The following is a 19854-nucleotide window of genomic DNA, read 5'->3' as shown; positions in this document are numbered from 1 at the left end:
GTGGGGGCACTGGTGCCTGGTTCTGGCCAGTGCTATACGTGGCAACAAGGAGCGCAGCCCTCACCTGGCTGTTTGGTTCCCTGGTGCTCTCTGCACTCACAGGGCACAGGAGAGAAGCCCTAGGTGCAGGAGCTGCCTGCTTTCCCCATCCCAGCCTGTTCCAGTGCCTAGGGCTTCCCTACAATGCCCTGCGAGTGCAGGGAGCACCGGGGAAATAAATGGCCTGGTGGGGCTGCACTCCACGCAGTGCTGGCTGGAGCCAGGCACCAGCACTGAGCAGAGCCCTCCCTTGCTGCTGCCCCCAGCTGCCTGCCAGGGCTGTGCGCCTTGGGGTGGAGTGTGGGAGGGGTTGCCATACCCCTCCCCCCATACCCTGCCCAGCCAAACCCCACATTGCCTCCACCCCCTGGGTGCGGGCTCCACGCTGCAGCCACCCCAGCCCTGTGCGCCATTGTCCTGCCCAACCGCAGCCCCACCCCCTTTTCCCTACCTGCTGCCCAAAGGGAGCAGGATGCCATGAAAGAATGCAGCAACAGCCCATCCCGTGCTAACAGGGCCCGCCTTTCTGCCCATAAGGGAGGGAGCAAAGCATAATAGAATATGCTGGGTGCGGGTGTAGGTGCCTCACTCCCACCCTCTCAGGTGGATGAGCTGGGTGGGGTACAATTTGTTAGAGGGCACCACTGGCCAGGTAGAAGTGTGTGGCAGGCCAGATCCAGCCGGCAGACTGTATTTTGTCCACCCCTGCTATAGAGAGAGACCCTAAAGAATAAATTAATAACTTGAAGGTTTCACAAAACTTGTAACATTAAGAAGCATTTATTTAAACTAAAAAGAGTTGGCTTGTTTTTTCTTTATGCTTTCAAACTTTTCCCTCTTAAATGTTTGCACCCCAGTTATTGCAGCTTTATGCCAGCACAGGCATGTGGGGCTGAAACTAACTGATGTATTTAAAGGCACAAGCTCTAGAAAATACAAAAAGTAAACAAATAGCATAAATGATGGAAAAGAAGCCAAGTCAATGAAGTGCTCAGTTGTAGTGATATAAAGTTCTTTTTTTCCCTTTTCTTAAATAGTCTCCAGAAAAATTTGCAAACTGACATAAATTAATGTATTTGAACCAGCACAAATTCCCTTACTGTACACAAAATTTATGGTGATGTTAGCCATAACATTAAAATTAACTAAATGCATTTTTCACAATATGATTTTAAGCTAATTAACTGTCTGTACGCATGGTGCCTCGCATTCTAATTAGAATATTTTAGTGTGGCTTCATTGTCACATGTATAAACCACCACATGTTTAAAACTGGCCACTGGGGCACTTTATCTAAACCTTGTTGAATGAGGTTTAGATAAAGAATCCCACAGCCATTTTTAAACCTCTGGGGTCGTAATACATATGAGGGTTAGGAGCTTTCATTAGAGCAGCTCTCCAGCATCCCTTCTAATAACAATGGTGCCCCCCTCCTCTACCCTTAAGCACATACAGAGGCAGTGTGCGTTCATGCCCTACTTTCATTGGAGTGCTTAGCTCTTAAAGTTGCTGTTAATGAATGTGGAGGTTTAATAACCAAACCAGTGGTCTCCAACCTTTTTAAGTAGGAGATCACCCTTGGCATTGAAAAGGAACCCAACATCTACCATGTGCCACCCCCCTTCCCACCCCCCGAGCAGGTAAGTCTGTGGGGAGGGAAGGGGGTGTAGATCAAGGCAGAGGGAGAAAAAAATTATTTGGGGGCACACCCCCAGCAGGTCAGGCTATGGTGAAAGCGGCAGAGGGAGAGGAAAGTGTGGGGGGTGCAAATCGAGGCCCCAGCCCTACCCCCACTTCCTCCCTCACTGCTGGGGCTTCGATCTGCCCCCCTTAATCCCACCCCAGTGGCAGTAAGGGAGGGAGAGGGGCTGGAGCAGGGGCAGGCCCTCCACAGCCAGGGCACAGAACAGAGCCGTGAGCGGCTCATCCAGGGGGTGGGGAGGGTTGGAACACAGCCCAGGAGGGTACAGGGGCATGTGCCCTTGGATCTGCATGCTGGCTGGGCTGGCTGCCACTGTGGGTTGGGCCTGGGCTGCGCTCAGGCCAGGCAGCGGCAGCACTGGGAGCGGGACTACAGGGGAGCTGCAGGCACCTGAAATATTCACCATAGCCCCCCCATAACCTCCCCTCCCAGCATCACCACCATTGCCTAGCCTGAACGCTATGCAGCCCAGACCCTCACCATGATGAACACAGAATTGCCTTCCCCTTCCCCCCTGGGATCTGCACAGGGTGCGGAATAGGGGAGGTGACTGGGGCTGGAAGGCAGTGCCACACTCTTCATGGTGGGGGTCTGGGCTGTGCTGCATTCAGGCTGGGCAGCGGTGGCAGCACTGGGAGGAGATTTAAGGTGGGGGCTATGGCAAATTATGAGATGCCTGCAGCTCTTCCCCCCTCCCTCCATAGCCCCACTCCCAGTGCTGCCACCACCTGCCCTGAGTGAAGCCCAGTGCAGCCTGGCCCCAGCCTGCAGCAGCAGCCGACCTACCCAGTGGGCAGATCTGGGGTACACGCCCCCTGTGCCATCCCAGGTTGTGTGCTCCCCCTCCCACGCCCCCCAGACTTGCTGCTCTTGGCTCCATCCCATGCCCCAGCTCTGCAGGGCCTGCCCCTGCTCCAGCCCCACTCCCTCCCTCACAGCTGCTGCAGCCACCCCTGCTGCCCAGTGTTTGGGGGGGGAGCATGTGCCCCCTCAGCTGTGCACAGCGGAGGCAGCTGCCATTGCAGGCTGGGCTTTGCACCCCAAGCCCCACTGCAGCTGGCCCGGGAGCAGCCCCACACCATGTACATTCTGCTTCTGGGCTGAGCCTTGTCCCCTGCCTGCCCAGCAGAAGGACACGTGGCATTGGGCCGCACCCAGGCAGGCTGCAGTGGGGCTCAGGGCACAAAGCACAGCCCGCAACAGCAGCTGACTCCACCGCATACAGATAGATTGAGATCGACTGGTTGTTGACCACTGAGCTAAACACTAATTTGAGATACTCACGCAGAATAATTTGCTGGTACAATCTTAACCAAACATTGGATTAATGGAGTTTTAAAAAGCAAAGAAACACACTGGCACTGAAAGTGCTACAGCAATAGTGACTTGTAAAAATCTGATAATTACAAGGTCAAAAGTGTGTTTGCTGGAAAGTCTTAAATATTTAACAGCAATGCTGAAATGTCCAGGGACATTCTCCATTACCAGAGGAATCTAAATATTAAAGCAGGCAGAAATCCAATTCTTTAGTGAAGGTCACTTGCAAAGATATGGGCTCAATCCTATTCCTGGGCATACTGTGTTTGAATCAAGGGAATCACTTAAGTAAGTGAAGAACACAGGATCCTGTCCTTCGTTGGTCTTTTAACCAGTTTTTAGAGAGTATAAACATGTAATGGGGAAAAGCCTACAAACATAAAAACAAAGATGTTTTGTGCATGTAGCATAAAGTCCACAAATAGATACAAAACAAATACAGTTACAAAACAAATACACTGTTATTAATGGTTTCTGTACGAAATGCAGTTTCAGTCCCATAATTCAAGATGATCTTGATTGTTTTCTTTAGGAACTGTCTTCAGTTTTGAAATCCAAACTAGACTTGCTACTGATTGTCTTTAGCACTTACCCAAACTGCGTGGTCCTTGCTTCCTCTGTATTGTTGTAGAAGCAGAACTGCTTTCCATCCCTTAGAGCTGCTATGCAGCTCACCCAGGAAACCAGATAGTAGTCACTGCCTTTCAGTGTTACCATTTCTCCCTGTTCCCTCTATTTTCTGAGTGCAGAATAGCTTATAAGGAGGGAGAGGAGCAATGAGGAAGCTTCTTCTGCTCAGCATAGCAGCAGTATTAGCTCTTACCCTATATGCTGTGTTTCTTGGCATCAGATACTAGAGTTTCTCAAAACTCACTCACTGAAAGGAACAGGAAGTAAAGAGTTGGAGCAGGGAGAAGAGAACTGTCTTTGATCTCCCCTCATCATAGGGCAGGCTATGGTTATGTTTACATGGAGTTTGAAGAGTTGCTTTAGGAGAGCGCTTAGGAGCTATAAATCCCAAACTGTAAGCAGTTCATCTCTTCTGCTGTAGAGGCAGTACCACAGTAGTATGGGGAATTCCAGGTTATTGCTTTTATTGAGAGCTTCTTTGTCAATAAGGTATTAGACTAGAATCAAAAGGCTGAATCTCTTCAGCTTTTTTCCCCCATATGTTGTTTATATTGACAAACTTAATATAGTCCTTAAGTTTTAATAACTCCCTGACTTAACATCCACTGTTTGGGCTTCCCTTCAACAGGCTGTGTTGGAGTTTGCTCTCGCTACCAGTTCATTTGTGATGATGGCTGCTGCATAGACATCACATTTGCTTGTGATGGAGTGAAGCAATGTCCTGATGGATCAGACGAAACCTTTTGTCAGAGCCGTGAGTACATAACATGTTTTTTTTTATCTTGGCAGTAGCAGTTGGGAAAGGAGCTTATTACAAAGAGTGAGATCAGGCTAATCTCTCTATTCTTTCAATGCACAATTTGCATTCTTACATCAAAATTAGCATTTCCAGCCTTTTCTTGGAAAGAGTGGGAATAACAGGGCATTAGGTATTTAACAGAAATTAATTAATTTTTTTAAAGGATATTGAAACTCCAGGAGATGCTAAAGTAACAGACTTAAAATCACAGTTCTCAACACCACATTTTGAAATATCAGTTTTTTCTTTACTGCTATGCTCAGGGTTCTTAGATTATTTGAAGGCATGGCTGAGACATCAGACACCTAATGTAGAATATGCATTGCTCTGTGCACGTTGCAATAATCTGAAATAGCTGAGTGCCTCAAAATGAGCAGCTAAGGTGTCCAGCCAATTCACCATTGTTCTGAAATACTTCACCACTCCAGCTGAGCACCTTCACACAGCTTTTACTTTGCGCCTGTGGTCTGTTCTGTAAAGCAGCTACACTGCTGACTGCCTATTCTTGATGCACTACAATCATAGGTGATGCATGGGGTGTGGGGCATGGAGGGCACATGTCCCACAAGATTTGCCCTTGCCAGCTGGGGAGTGGGGGCACTGCAAGAAGTGCTGGCCGGTGCTCCCCCTGAGATTGGTGCCAGCTGGGGAGTGGGAGCGCCAAGAGAAACGCCAGCAGCACTTCTGGTTTTACTGCCAGGGCTTCCAGGGTCGGTGATTGCCCCCACCCTGGTCAGCAATCAGTTACTGGTGCCCCCCCCAGACTCAGGAGGCACCAGTTGCCTATGACTACAATAGGAGTGTAGTTAAGATGTAGAAAGCATATGTTCCCAAGTGGTTCTGAGAATATGGTAGTTGTGTCAGAGTTCTGTACACTCCCCCAATTTGATGCATTAGTGCATGCTAATGTTTTTATGAATAGGAGTGGAATAATTGCTCTGCTGTTATGAAGTGTTGATTATATGGTAGTGTTATCTTGTATAAGAGTAGGTGGAGGAGTAAGGTTGTATTTTTTAACTATATTGCATGGCAATATGTGAACAATATAGTTTAAGTTCATGCTTTATTCACAGTGGGTCCATTGAATAGAGAATAAGCAGGAAATCAACCTCCTAGTAAATTATTGTGTTTTATATTTGCATATTTTAGAGGTGCAAAATGGAGGTCGGCCAGAAGCTAAGTCTTATTCAGAAAGTGACTAAGGAGTATATGGCTGAATCCCTTCACTCAGGGCTGGGCAAAATGCGGCCTGGGGGCCGCATACGGCCCACCAGGCCATTCTATCTGGCCTGCTGGGCCCCTAAAAAATTTAGAAAATTAATATTCACCTGCCCTAAGCTGCCTGTCACGCAGCCCTCGATGGCTTGCCAAAACTCAGTAAGCAGCCCTCTGCCCAAAATAATTGCCTACTCCTGCCTTAACTGGTCATTGTCAGATACATAAACATTGTTAGAAAGTATTTAACCCCTCTGTCCTTCCCCTAACATAGAGCTGAGGTTGAATGTCCTGAATGAAGTGTTGGCATTATGTTGTTTGCCATCTTATGCATAAGCCACCTTACTATTTCTTCTTAACTTTTTAGTGGGGTGTGTCCTCACCTGGGTGCACTCAGGCATTTGGTTTCTTTTTTGGGGAACCTCCCATAAGGTCTCAGCTGCTTCTAGGTAGCTAATGCTAGGCCAGGACTCTTTCCTTCCCTGCTTTTTGGTTATTATTACAGTACTAAAATTGTCAGATCCCTGCAGCCTAAGTCTCAGAGTAGTCCAAAACGTCCTTTAGAGAGAGCAGAAATGAAACAACAGCTCCCAGAAACATATTGCTGCTGGTTTCTCACTTTTAAATTCTTTCTTCTGTTTTATATTCATCCTGTCTCTTGCTCCATTAAGTTACTGGAGGAGGTGTGCCCTGGCTTTGTTGGTGGTCCTGTGGACTGTTCGTCTAAATTACTTCACACAGTCAGGAGTTTCTAGTTTCTCTGCCACACAGCTGTCTCCAAGGATACCTTAATATTCTTCACAGGCCTCTGCCAGCCACTTTAGTCATGCTGCTCTTCTTCAAAGCAGCCCCTAGAGGCTTAGACTGGCTTTCATGCACCTGGAAGGGTGGATTACAACTTTCACACAATTATAAAGAAATGAGGCAATCTGTGGTTTATATTGACAGACAGTTGTTCCTTACATCTGTCCACTATGTCTCTTACCGACTTCAAAGAATAAGCCAGCACCTCACAGGACTGCAAGTGGTCTTTTTGGGGGGTGCAGGTGGGGCGGGGTGAAGCTATTTGTTGCAAACTGGCCTAGTGAGTCATATGCACACTTAATGCAGTGATAGGGATCCTTGAATTGATACTCTCAGGATGAAATTAACTAGATTGATTAGCCTTTGATGCCTTGACATACCTGAATTCAGAGAACCAAGGAGAATAGAGGACTACTGCTGATTCATTCAGTCCATGATCCAGTGTAACCTCCAAATCCTTATTCTCCATTTTTTACTTTGTGTATCTGCTTTCTCTTTCCTAAGTGTAGCACTTTTTTTTTGTCTTTCTTGAACTTCATCTGGTTGAGTGCCGACCATTTCTCCAGTTCACCAAGATCAATCACTTCCAGACACACGTCTCTAGTCACCGACTCCAGAAATGATCCCTGAAAGTATGATCCCTAAAGTCTGATCTTGCCCTGCAATGTATCTAAAGCTGCCCACAGCTTGTTGTTATCCACAAAATAGAAGCTATTTATATAATTTATCATTATCATCCAAGTCATTAATGAAAATACTGAATCAAACTGGAGGAGGAGGTAGGGGTGATGTGTAAGGGGTGCACGTGCACCCCCTGAGCATGGCAGTGCACCCCCTACAAAAAGGCGCCGTTGACACAGCACCCGTGGGCAGTCGCTGCTCACCACCCATCCCCCCCACCGCCAACAGCACCGGTGGCATCTACAGGAGCTCCCCTGCTTACTGCTGCCGTGCTCCCACTGCTCCCACCACACTCCTGCTGCTGCTGTGCCCCCCAGCCACTGGGGGCATGTGTCGTTCATGGGCAGAGGTCCTCTCTCCTAGTTCAACAATTACCATTACAAACTGCTTGAAGTTTGCTTTTCTGAAATCCATTGTCCTTATTCTGCTGCTCTCACTTCTCTTTCCTTTCCTTAGACCCATGCACTGATCCTTGTGTGATCATTTTCATACCACACTTTCAGTCTTCAGATTCTTCACCACTTTCTCCACATTGGTCAGAATCAAACCTCTTAAGAAAATAAATACTTTGAAGGTGGTAAGGTAATCATTCAGTAGGGCAAGGGAGGTCCTGTAAATTCCCACAACAGATTAATCAGCCTAGTCCTGTAATTAGGCAAGACATTTTTCAAAGCAGTCCCAACCATTTTGTGAAGAGAAATACCTGAACATTTAAACTGCTAAGGCAGGAGTGTAAACTCATCTGCTCCCCAGGGCAGCATGAGTGGCCAAGGGCCAGGTTGTGGCCTCATTGGACCCACAGACTGACCCCACATTCCAGCCCCAGAGTCACTGCTGCCACCAGGCTGCGCAGTGTGGCCTCATAGCCCCAGAACAGTCACACGTGCTACTCATAGCAGCTGCTCCAGGGCACAAGCTGGAATGGATGCCCCATATAGTGTGCGGGGTCATCTGATAAGACCCACAGGCAGCACAAGGGGCTGAATGATAATGCTCTGGTGGGCCATGTGTTTGACACTTCTGTGCTAGGCCATAGCCCACAATCTCCCAAAACGTGAAAATTACCATTAAGCAGAGGTGACTGTGGTTTGGTTTTTCATGCAAGTTCTGCAAAGGAAGGAAAAGATTTAATAATGTTATTTTTATAATTACACTACACCCCCAAGACTGCCCTTGGCAGCCAAGAGTTTTGAATGCTTTTCTTCAAGGAAGGGGAATGTAACAAGCAACAGGACAACAGAGAAACCAGAGACTGGCTATTGTTCAGATTTGCTGCAATAATGAGAACAGTGAAATTAACAGCTTGGTTTGATTAATGGCTTGAATCATGCAGCATGGTCCATTATAGTGCATAGCATTGAGACTGGAAAAGGCCATGCAGTTGCACAGAGTTTGCACATATCCAGTACGCATGCGAGTGGAGTACATTGCTCATACTGTGCTGCTGCTTTTCAGAAGGCAGATGTGTTTAGGGAATTCACTCAGTCAGAAACATGCACTTAAGTCCAGTGTAAAATTTATATTTAGTGTTTCAGGAGTCAAAGAAAGCTGCCATCTAAACTGAGTTTGAATGTTGAACAGTAGTAGAGTCTATTAAACATGAATGCTACATTAGAGTGCAGTGTTTTCCAGTACGAGACAGCCATCCACTTTAATTCCACATGAACATTATTGCCCTTATGTTCATAAAAAGCATATTTTTATTTCCCTTAATTCAGTCAGTCCAGGCCGAAAAACAGTGACTAATGCAGCTATTGGCACTGCCCAGCAAAGACCCATGGGACTGACTGAAAATGCAGATGATGACCTCTCTGCAGAAAACACCCTGAAAGCCACTATAAGAAATCAACCACTTTCGTTTGATGCAGACAAGTCAAACCAGACGCTTTCTCAGAGACCAAAGAAACAAACTGGTGGGTTTGTACCAGGTAAGAAATGGTTTCAGTCAGTCATGCCCTATTAACACAGGAGTGCCTTGTGCCATTTTTGACACCTACTTACAAGTAACATTTTGCAAATGTAGTAAAAGTAGGGGAAATTATAAGGAGTTAATAAATATACCAAAAATTATCTCTAAGGTCTACCGGTGTCCTTTCTAGCAGCTGGTAAAAAAGAAAATTACATTTTCCAAGCACTAGAATTAAAATCCAACCAACAAAACACCCAGATAAGTGCAAAAATATTTCTGCCTCAGACACTGCTGTATGTGCCTGGCATAGCACTACAGTGAGGGTGGCAGCAGCTGTCCCAATGTGAACCATCAAGGGCTTTGATACTGGGGAAATATTTTTCATGTTAAAGTTGCTTTCCTTTCTAGAACTGCACGTAACTGCATGACCATCTGGTGTCAATGCAGAGGGTTCAGTGCCACACGCAGCGCACAGCGTGATATGATGCTCGTGGACTTTCACTTGTGGAAATCAAAAAGCCCACACACTGTTGCCTTCAGAGGCAAAGAAGCTATTGAGAGTCAGTGAATGATACCATGGCTGTGGGCAAATACAGAACACTCTCTTAGACAATAATGGAAGCTGCAGTGAAATTGGTTCACTTTTTAACTCAAAGCAGGAATAGCCCCCTGCTGAAAAGTTACAAAATTAGCATGGCAAACAATTAAATTAGCCACCATACCCAGAGCCTTTGACAGACACACAGAGTACAAGAGACACCATTTTCACATGGTTAATATTTAGAGTTAAGTTCCCAGAGGTCCAACTCATTGTAAATATAGTATTATTTTCTTGTTACAACAGAGCAGTGCTTAGCACCCCCTGCTGCCGGCCCTTGTAAAGGGCACTTCCCTCGCTGGCACTTTGATGTTTCTTCAGGCACTTGCTTACATTTCATCTATGGCGGCTGCAAAGGGAATGAAAACAACTTCCTTCAAGAATCTGACTGCCTCAGTGAATGTGTAAAAATCCATGGTAAAAGATTACCTCTGCTGGGAAAAAGGGGACATATTCTGTAGAGTTTTCTTTCCTTTGGCAGTGCAGTATGTGACAGGAGCTCTCTAGACTAGAGGCTGATCTACAATTCCCCATTCTGCCTGAAATCCTTTTACCTTGTATACAGTTAATTGCTACCTAAGATTATAAATGCATGTTAGTTGAAAAAGTAGTTGTGGCTTTTTCTCAGTTAGGTTTACTTAGGGCATTTGACTGCCCTTTTGTATTGTCTGTTTTGGTGCTTACCCTGAACAGCTATTTACTCGGTCACCTGCCCTTGTTAGTCTTTCATGCATCAGAGAACATGGAAAAACAGGTTTAAAAATAAAAAGCCAATTGTAAACCCCAGAAAACTGGCATAGGGAATCATGGAGAGGTATGGTACCAGAGCCTACTTACCTCACTTTTTCTTAACCAGACAAGATTTCCATCAGACTGTCTCTTTTTAACTCTTGGACTTCTAATATTATTTTTTTTTAAGTTTTTCTATCAGAATTTAAATGCATTTCAATGACAGTTACGAGTTCCTTGCAGAATTAAATCTCAATAGATTCTCATATTTTTGTCCAGAAAAACTAGCAGTCTCTACTGACATCTTGGCAAAGTTAAAATAGCTTTTGGCCTAGATCCAAAAAGGAACTTAGGTACTGAACTTCAGATTTAAGTCTCCAAATCCTGCCTAAATCCAAAACCACAGTCTTCACAATCCCCACTCAGGTGCCACCTAACAAACCGATTTCACTTTTTGTCATTAAAGCTCCCCACTTGCTTAAAGTTCTTGTTCTGCATGTGTCTAGAAGCAGCTTATTTTTGACAGAGGCAGCTCAGTGCCTAGTCATGCCTAAGTAGGCTGATCATATGTCTCAGTTTGGCCAGGACAGTCCTGGATTTTTTGGGTTACCCTGGTGGTGAAAATAGAAACAAAAGTGCCAGACTGGTGCCACCCCACCTGCACCGCCTCGCCTGACTCCTCCTGAGCAGTGGCTGGATGTGGGCAGCAGACCAGGCTGGGCACAGCTCCTTCTACCTGAGGCTGGGATTAGCCAGGGGAGACAGTGTCCCAGATTTCCTTAAAAATAATATGGCCACTCTATGCCTAAACCTCAACAAGATCCATAAGGTAGGAGTGCCGTCATCCACTTCAGCTGAGGACCTTCATTTGGTAGACATTTTCAGAGAACACCTACCACCACTTCAGGCTCTATCTAAAATGCAGTGATGACCACTATTTTCTTCGGAAAGATGAAGAGTGGAATGATTTTATAATAGCCATTTTATAATAGTTTTGGGGTTAGAGCACTCAGGAGGTAGGATTTGGGTTTTTATTTTCCCCTCTTAAAAAATCAATTAGACTTTGTTGCACTTTACAAAAGTATATGTCTTCAAAAACCAGGTACTTAATGCACAGGTATAAGACTCAGGAGGCAGACATGAGAGTTTCTTACAAGACACTGTGTTGCTTTTTCTGAAGAACTCTTAGCAATCTTCCTATTTAAGGCTGGGTCCTCTCCTGAGCTGGCACTCCAAATTCTCAAGTGCTTTTGTGAAATGGTCCACATATATATCGTATGAAGGACTACATCAGAACAACCACACTAAATTTATTTGTAGGTCAGTCAAATTGAACTCTAGATCACCACAGTGTTAAAAAGACAGTCTTCTAAATCACTATGCCTCCTAAAAGATAATGATATGAGATTTAAATCTCAATGTGGTGACTCTCTTTTCAAAATACCTGTTAACAGGTGTGACTGCACAACAGACCACAATGGATTCATCATCTCATTCCAATTCAGAGCCAGGTCTGACCCTTTTTTTGATAATTATTTTATATATGATAATTATTTTGTACATGAAAGTATAGGTTAGGAAGGTAAATGTTGTGGTTTAATCAATCTGATGGCTTGAAGTCACAACTGGGGAAAATCAAACTAGAATTAAGTATAAATTTCATAGTGTGGAATTAGCTCTTGAAACTGTCTGCACAGGAGTGAGGAGCATCACTCCATCACTCAGAGAATATAGACAAACAAAATAACCATGAGTAAAAAGGGGTGAGGACTTAAAATGCAGCCTCCTGTAATCTCTTATGAAAGATAACAAGGTCTTACATTTGTAAATTTGAAGATCATCATTAGGATCGTCTGGGCTGACCTACTACCTAACAAAGGCCAAACAATTTCAGCCAGTAATTCCTGTATAACACCCAATAACTTGTGGCTGGATGGAAGTGTATAACAGAAAATCATCTAGTTTTGATTTAGGTATTCCAGGTATGAACAAACAAATTACAGTGAGTTAAAAGGGGCCAGGGACTTATCATGGAGTTCCTTGGTTACCACACAGGAAATGAAAACTAAACCAAGGCATCTGAGCCCCTTTTCAATCAAGGATGTTACTGTTGTTGTTGTTGTTGTTGTTGTTATTGTTGTAATTCATAAGATGTGGGAGGCTTGTTTTTACTCCTGCTTTTACTTGCCCTGATGGTTATTATTGCAGGTGTAGATGGGACTCCTTTTATCTTTCACCACTACTTGGGAGCTTTCCATCAGTAAACCTATCTCTGGAAACAAAGGACACCTATATACGAGCAGTGAGGCTGCTCCCATGCTCTGTAATTACATCACGTCAGAGCAGATTCAATAAGTAGTCTGCTGGAGCATGGTAATTACTGTGTTTTAGCAGCCTCCTGTGTCTCATGTATCAAAATCGCCCCACTTTGAAATAGTGGCAGGGACGCTTTATCTAAAGCTCGTCAAACAAGCTTTTGAAGTGAGGGGATGCTGATACAGGAGATGCTCTGGGTGCTTTACTTAGAGCAGCTCTTGGAGCCCCTCTAATTAAAGTGCCCTCCCCACTCCAGGAGCACGTGCATAAATGCTGAAAGATATTGCATAGACAGGCAACATTCTTTGGGTAGATGTGATATCTTTTCATAGACCAGCTGAGTAACTGAAAAAAAGTTCTTTGCAAGCTTTCGGGCGCAATCACCCTTCTTCAGGCATAGGGAGTCTCTGCTGTTCTGCGATTTCCAAGGAATGCTATTCTTTGAGATCTCAGAACAGTATAGACTCCCTATGCCTGAAGAGGGGTGATTGTACCCGAAAGGTTGCAAAGAACTTTTTTTCAACTACTCAGTTGATCTAAGAAAAGATAACACGTCTACCCAAAGAACTTTACGTTCCTATGTCCTTAGAACAACACAGCTACAGCCAAAAACTCAGCAAAGCTATTCATAAATCTGTGCCTTTGGTAGAGCCACTCAGATAATATGGTTACAGCAAGCAGGACAAAACCTTATGATAGAATAAACTTCTGAAGCTCTGTCTGGACTTGCTATGGTGGCAATTTTCTAGGACCTTGATCACACTTTGAAAATTATTTACTGTTGACAACAGGCCAGCTCATTTCTACTGTTTCCAAATGGGGTCAGAAGCTGTTGAGCTCCATAGCTTCTGATGGGAATGAATGCTAAAAACCTTGTGCTCTAAATATGTTTGCTGTAGCAAGTCTATGGTTTGGTCCTGCCTAATGGAGTGGCCAAAAGATTTGCAACCATAGTCAGAAGTCTTGGGGGCAGCAGCTCTAGCAACCACAACCATGTAGGAGGTCTGAGTTTAGGAACAAGCCTGAGATTTTCACAGTATAAATCAGTGTAACAGCTCTGCATTCCTCCGGCCTAATCTCTCTCTGCTCAGATTGGTCTATGCCAGGTGCTTTGCAGCACTGTTCAGTGAGAGAATTGCAACACTTGATTAAATGCCACACTATTGCTTTACTAATGCTTCTGCTACAGAAGCATCCAGCAGTAGTAACTACAACTGAAGCCTATGCAGCCAGTTCTAGTTCTCTTAAATGTGACTGCACAAGGAGTTGTCCCAAGACAGGAAACCTCCAGGGAAATGCCTCAGAGCAACTATGCACAAACAACCAGCAATCCCAGGTGGAAATTGCTCTGGATTACAATGGGTTCAAGAGATAATGTCATGTGCTCCCAGCATTTTTTTTCCTAGGGGAAGCTTTTTTTTTTTCCTAGGATATCCTGCTCACGTGTCTGTGGCTTTAAATAAAAGCACACTTTACTGGAGATAGGCAAGAAAATAAGGAGAGTCAGAAGATGAAATCTTGACATAAACATGCTTTAGATTAATATAGGTAAACAAGCCACTTGACGAACAAGAAACCTAAGTGCACAAACTTTCCTCCAAAGATGTGTCAGTAAAAGCAGCACTCATCTTGTTAGGTGAGGGTTAGGACTCCAGGAAGGGCTCAGGGAAACATGTTGCAAGTCTCTGGCAGAGTCAGTGCACTTTGATAAGTGCATTTGTTTCAAAGTTGTTTTAATTCATATGATTTTTCCAAAAACAAGGCAGACAAGGTTCTTTGGGTAAATCTATCTTTTATTAGACCAAATAGTTGTAAAAATTCTTCTTTTGCAAGCTTTCGGATAGAAACACTGCATCAGGCTGAGGAAGCATCTGCCTCAGCATCGATATTGTACTACAGGATACTTCTGCAGACACAGTAACAGTTCCCATAGCTTATGGGGAGTAGTTAATATCACAACCAAAGTGTCCCACATAGTGGGCCTGTCTACATGTGCATTAATGAGCTGCAATTACAGAACATGAAGTTAGTATGTGTAATAACAGATACTAACTTAATGTGCCATAATCAACGCTATTGTGCAGTAGCACCAGCACACCTTTTTTCCCCTTAACACTAATGCACAGTACGCTAAGTTTACTATGCGTTAATGCATTGGCGTGGCTATTGATCAGTAGAATTAGTCTACTGTATTTCTAGTGTCTCGTGTAGATGTGCTCAGTGTATATTACCATTAAACACAAATGTAAGAGGTGAGCATCAAGCTGTTTTTATGGGGTTGCTGGGGTCAAATCCATCAGTTTTCATTAAGTCATTCCATTATTGCTCAGTAGTGCAATATATAAAGCATTTCAGACTGCGCAAGCACGATGGAAGAAACAGGCTGAATTGTATAAGCTCTTGGCAAGCAAAACTCCCATAGCATGCAGGCCAGCGTTCCAAAAACAATCACTTCTTAGCAGCAATAAAACACGTGCCTTTGCAGCCCTCCTTACACAGTCCACACTCTTTTATAGCTGGTATTCTGCAGTGGGCTGAAAAGTCCAATTCACTATATCCTCCTCACTTCAGTGTGGAATGTTTTCCAGACATATTTATGGCTTAAGACTACTCAAATACCAAAGTATACAATGTGATGGGAATATTAGTCTGAATTAAGGTTGCTTGTGAAACTTATGCAAGTCCTGACTTACCACAGCTGATTATCTTTTAAATGTTAACATCATTAGACATCTCCTTGTTTTTAAATATGTGTCATTTTACTTTACTAAGATTTTGCTTGACATTTACTTATACCTCTTCCCTTTATTGCTGACTTTCTGTTTGGGATTTGTTTCAGTTCTCTAACCCATATGCAATGCAGAGGTCTGCATACTGGTGATGTTCTGTGACTTGTTTATAATGTAGAATATTTTTCCTTTCAGCTTGAGCCTCAAATGGCTTTTTTCAAAATGTACAGTAAGGATTTGCAGCTCTTGATTTGCGGTTTGCTGAATGTATCCAAGGTCCTATTATTTGAGTAGTCTGTCATGGGGTTCTGGCAGATGTGCTTCCTGAATCACTGTCCACAATATGTATATCTTGCATTGGCTTTTCTACAGATAATAGTTCCTCAGGGAAAAGGACAGGTGATAAAACTGAAAACAATGTTGTTCTGCTGAAGAGCGATCAAGGTGGAGGGGGACACCCAGTCCCAGAAACAGGTAAGACTCTTTCTGTGTATGTTAATTTACTGCAGAGTTAGGCAAAATGCAGCCCACCAGGCCATTCTATCTGGCCCGCGGGACAGCTAAAAAAGTTAGAAAATTAATGTTTATCTGTCCTTGGCTGCCTGTCAAAGATGACAGGAGCCAGGGCCAGTAAAACCCAGGGGGAGCTGGCAGCAGAACTAAACAGCTGCAGCAGCAAGTCTGGGCTGGTCCTGTCCCCCACCCCACCACCACCACCACCCTGAGCCCCAGCCAGAAGCCTCTGCCTAGTAGGGGCTTCTGGCCTGGGACTGCTCCTGCCTTCCCCACACCCAACATACCCACCCTCCCACAATATACAAGAGTAAGACTTCATGTTAAGCTATTACACTATCACTTCTGTGTACACTACAGAATCGCATGTAAATCAGGACAAAAATATTTTTTGAAATGAAATGGATGAATGATATAGTACATGTTTAATTTTTAGAATATAATTTGGTATTTTTCTGGTTCTGAGATGGCAAAACCCCCTACTGAAAGGAGTACTTCCGGGGGGCAAGCAAGGGGCTTCTGGTGGCAAAGGTTAGGGGTTAGGGGGTGGGACTCCTGGTCCTAAGGTGGCAGCAAGGGGGCGGGGCCCCTGTCAAGGGGTGGGGCTACCCATACAGCCCTGAACAGCTTGCCAAAACTCAGTAAGCAACCCTCTGCCCAAAATAATTGCCCACCCCCAATCTGCTGGCTACACTTCTTGAGCTGTATGTTTTACCTTTACTATCAAATAGGCTAGTATGATAGACCCAGGTGAATAAAGGAAAGGAGTTCAACTGTGCTGTGTTAACACTGCTGCTTGTGTGCTTGTGATTCTCCTAAGGGTAACTAGAAGGCTCTGTGTTACTCCAGTCTGGCTCAGTGGTTCTTAACCTTTTTTGTGCCAGCACCCATTTGTAAACACTGATGGCCAATCCCAACCCAGTAAATAGTTTAAATAGTAAACAGCCCCCTGGCCCTGCCAGTGCCCCTCACTCCCAACCCATTGCCCTCTGCCCTAAGACCCCCAGTGTGCATGGCAGGAGGATGTGTGTGTGACCGGGGGGAGGGGGCGAGCAGCCCCTTGCAGGCTGGAACTTCTTCAGGTTTTCTTCTTCAAAGGAAAATCCATTTTTAAAGCTTGTTCGCAACCCTTTCATATATTCTTGCGACCCACAGGTTGAGAAATACTGGTCTAGTTGATACACCTACAAAAAAAGACCTATTAATAGTTCTCCATCATAATTTTTTTAACTTCTTTCTAGGTGCTGTGCTACCCCTGGCTTTAGGCTTGGCAATCACTGCTTTACTGCTACTTATGGTCACTTGCCGGCTGCGTTTAGTGAGACAGAAACTGAAGAAAGCCCGACCCATTACATCTGAGGAGTCTGATTACCTCATAAACGGGATGTATCTCTGAACAGATGGTGTAGATAGCTGGTTTTCTCCCCTTCACAGTTTTTTTCATTAACCTCTGCCTCTAGCAAGTGACCAAGCTCCTCAGTAAAAATTCAAAATAAAAACTATTTCTAGGTCATTTTGCAAGCTGACCTATCTGTTCTTCTCCTTTGGCTATATGGTAAGCTCTCCCATATCTCAGTCCAGTTAATAATTTGGATACATATATATTTGTAGACAGAAGACAAGAACAGTTCAGGCTATGTCTGAAAATAACCTTGTACCCATGTTTACCCTGTATGCAGAAAAAGGCTGCAACTTAAAGAGACCACCACTGGATGGCAGAGTATCTTTGCCTTCCACCTCATTCTTTCCCCATCTGAAATAACAGTTAGCCAGAGCCAAGTATTTTACATTAGAAGGAGATAGATTAGAGAAGTATTGGGCTACCATAAGGCAGGGTAAAGACAACATAGGCAGAACTGTGGAAAAAAGCAAGTACCAATGCATTATGCTTCAGCATGTTCATTTACCATCTGAGGAGTGTTTTAAAACCCTGCTCATGCACTGGCAAAATTTTTATTAGAGGCTTTTGTCTTTGCCTAGGTACAGGTTGCCCATAACTAAAAAAGTGTCAGCTTTTGTAATATAATTTGGAATAGAAATACACACTCTGTCCATCATCCTTTAAAACCCTTGACGGCCAAGGCCTGAGCGCTAACATGAAAGATATCAGCAGTACAGGGACTTCCATAGACAAACCCAGCGCCAGTAGCAAGTGAGCAAGCTCATGGAGCTATGCTCCTTCCCCACAACTCAGCTTGCTCAGCTTTTTCCACCCCTAACCAATCATTTCCAGGATTTTGAAAGAGCTACGTGTAGTGACTTTGACCTGTGCTCAAGATAGGCTATGCTTGTGTTCAGGAGGACATGGTTTGTTCTTTTACACTGTGCTGTCAGTGATAAAAATGAGGTTAGTTCCAGCCAGACATACACAGGCAGAACTATTACTGCTTCTACCACAGTGAGCTTGATACTCAGGACTAACTTCCCATGTAATGCGGATGGGATACCATTCCTGCTTCCTGAGACATTTCAGAATCTTGCTCATTAATCATCACTTAGCACCCAGCAAGCTCTAAGGCTTCAGTGACCCTCCCAGTACAAATCTTATAGAATTAGAGCAAGTAATTGATGTGTGTGAATGAACGTCAAACGTGTTAACTGTAAACTATGTGCAGTACATGTTAGATATATATATACCGTGCCGTTTATCCTGTTTGTCTGAACATGCAAGGGTGTCGCATTCATCAAAGGTCCCAGTAAAAATCAAGACAGATAAGGCATGCATCTTTTTGTATGTCGTCTTTTGTACTTCAATTAATTAAAGTCAATTGGAATATTGCCATGGTGTACAAATAGTTAATCAGAAAAACCCCATGTCTCAATGTCTTGATTACTTTTATGTACAATAGCTATAATAAACCTATTTTATTCTTAAATGTCTTGTGCTTATTTTTAGCTAAAACTGAAATTAAATTGTTTGAATTTTCTGGAATATACAGGAGAGCAAGCATCAAACCTGATGAGCACTTTGGCTTTCCCAAAACCAGGAAGAGGTTGAAGTCTGTATTTCTGTGGTATGAGAAAACAAAAGAGGAGCTGTGAACTCATACCTGCTGCTGCTACTTGCTTCATCTAATGATATAATTCCCATAATAAATAACTTGGTTGCTTTAAATTTTTACATCCTACTTTATAAATTGCAGTAAGAGTAGACCTTGTTTTTGGCCAGCCTGTCAGGGAAGTCTGATGCTGGTGCTATCTACAAGCAAATCCAGGTAAGACAAAATGTTGCTACATACTAGATGCAAATTAAAAGGTCCTTGTGCTCCCTAGTTATGTTCCAGTGTAGTGTTGGGTACAGGTTACTTTCTGTTGATAAAGCCTATCCAAAATCTATGGACACATTTGTTGTTTCCTTTCTACCATAGGGGTTGAATGCCTTAAACAAATACATTGTGTTGGCTAGGGTATACAAGACAACTTGCACTATCAGTGGGGTTTAAAAGATCGAGAAGACACTCCAAATTTGCTTCAAGTAGCCCTGCTCACTGTCCCAGCATTAATGCATTAGTGCCTTGCAGTAATACTTTTGTTTTGTTTCTAAAATTAGACATTTAGCACAGTGGTTCTCAGCCTTTTTAGACTCAAAACATCCCTCAGAAAATGCCAGCTCTTGGCTTTCACTCAGTATTTGACTACAGGAAAATAGCGGAGCAATTCTTCTCTTGCAAAGAACTCAGAAAGGTTACAACAGGTCAGCATGTTTTCAACACTGTGGATTCCTATTTGAAATCTCTAGGTTTATCTTGTGAATCATGTGCAGGTGTTAATGTTGTGCAGCACCCAGCAACACCCTTACAAGGATTTCATAGCACTTGACTGAGAATCACTGCTCCAGCACTTCTTTCCTCTCTCCAAGGCTCATCCCTGATC

At 44.0% G+C, this 19854-nt stretch overlaps 1 protein-coding gene and 1 pseudogene across 4 annotated transcripts in view; one reads left to right on the top strand and one right to left on the bottom strand.

Moving 5' to 3' along the window:
- Window positions 1-18846, top strand: part of LRP11 (LDL receptor related protein 11) — a 32131-nt gene extending 13285 nt beyond the window's left edge. The window contains exons 4-9 of one of the 4 annotated variants that reach the window (XM_090041266.1): window positions 4317-4442; window positions 8906-9115; window positions 9941-10111; window positions 11878-11934; window positions 15841-15942; window positions 17223-18846. In XM_090041266.1, the coding sequence (XP_089897392.1) occupies window positions 4317-4442; window positions 8906-9115; window positions 9941-10111; window positions 11878-11934; window positions 15841-15942; window positions 17223-17377 (821 nt within the window). In that variant the 3' untranslated portion in view covers window positions 17378-18846. The remainder of the gene's footprint in view (window positions 1-4316; window positions 4443-8905; window positions 9116-9940; window positions 10112-11877; window positions 11935-15840; window positions 15943-17222) is intronic. The other 3 variants (XM_090041279.1, XM_090041271.1, XM_090041288.1) reach the window with 3 other exon arrangements.
- On the bottom strand, window positions 7060-7148 carry LOC149873249 (small nucleolar RNA U3; annotated as a pseudogene).
- Window positions 18847-19854: the final 1008 nt, after the last annotated feature.

This window comes from Crocodylus siamensis, chromosome 1 (assembly GCF_052110815.1).
Source record: "Crocodylus siamensis isolate JL-2025a chromosome 1, ASM5211081v1, whole genome shotgun sequence".
Classification (NCBI taxonomy): Eukaryota; Metazoa; Chordata; order Crocodylia; family Crocodylidae; genus Crocodylus; species Crocodylus siamensis.
The sequence above is the reverse complement of the archived record's forward strand: the minus strand, read 5'-3'. Positions and strand labels throughout refer to the sequence as shown.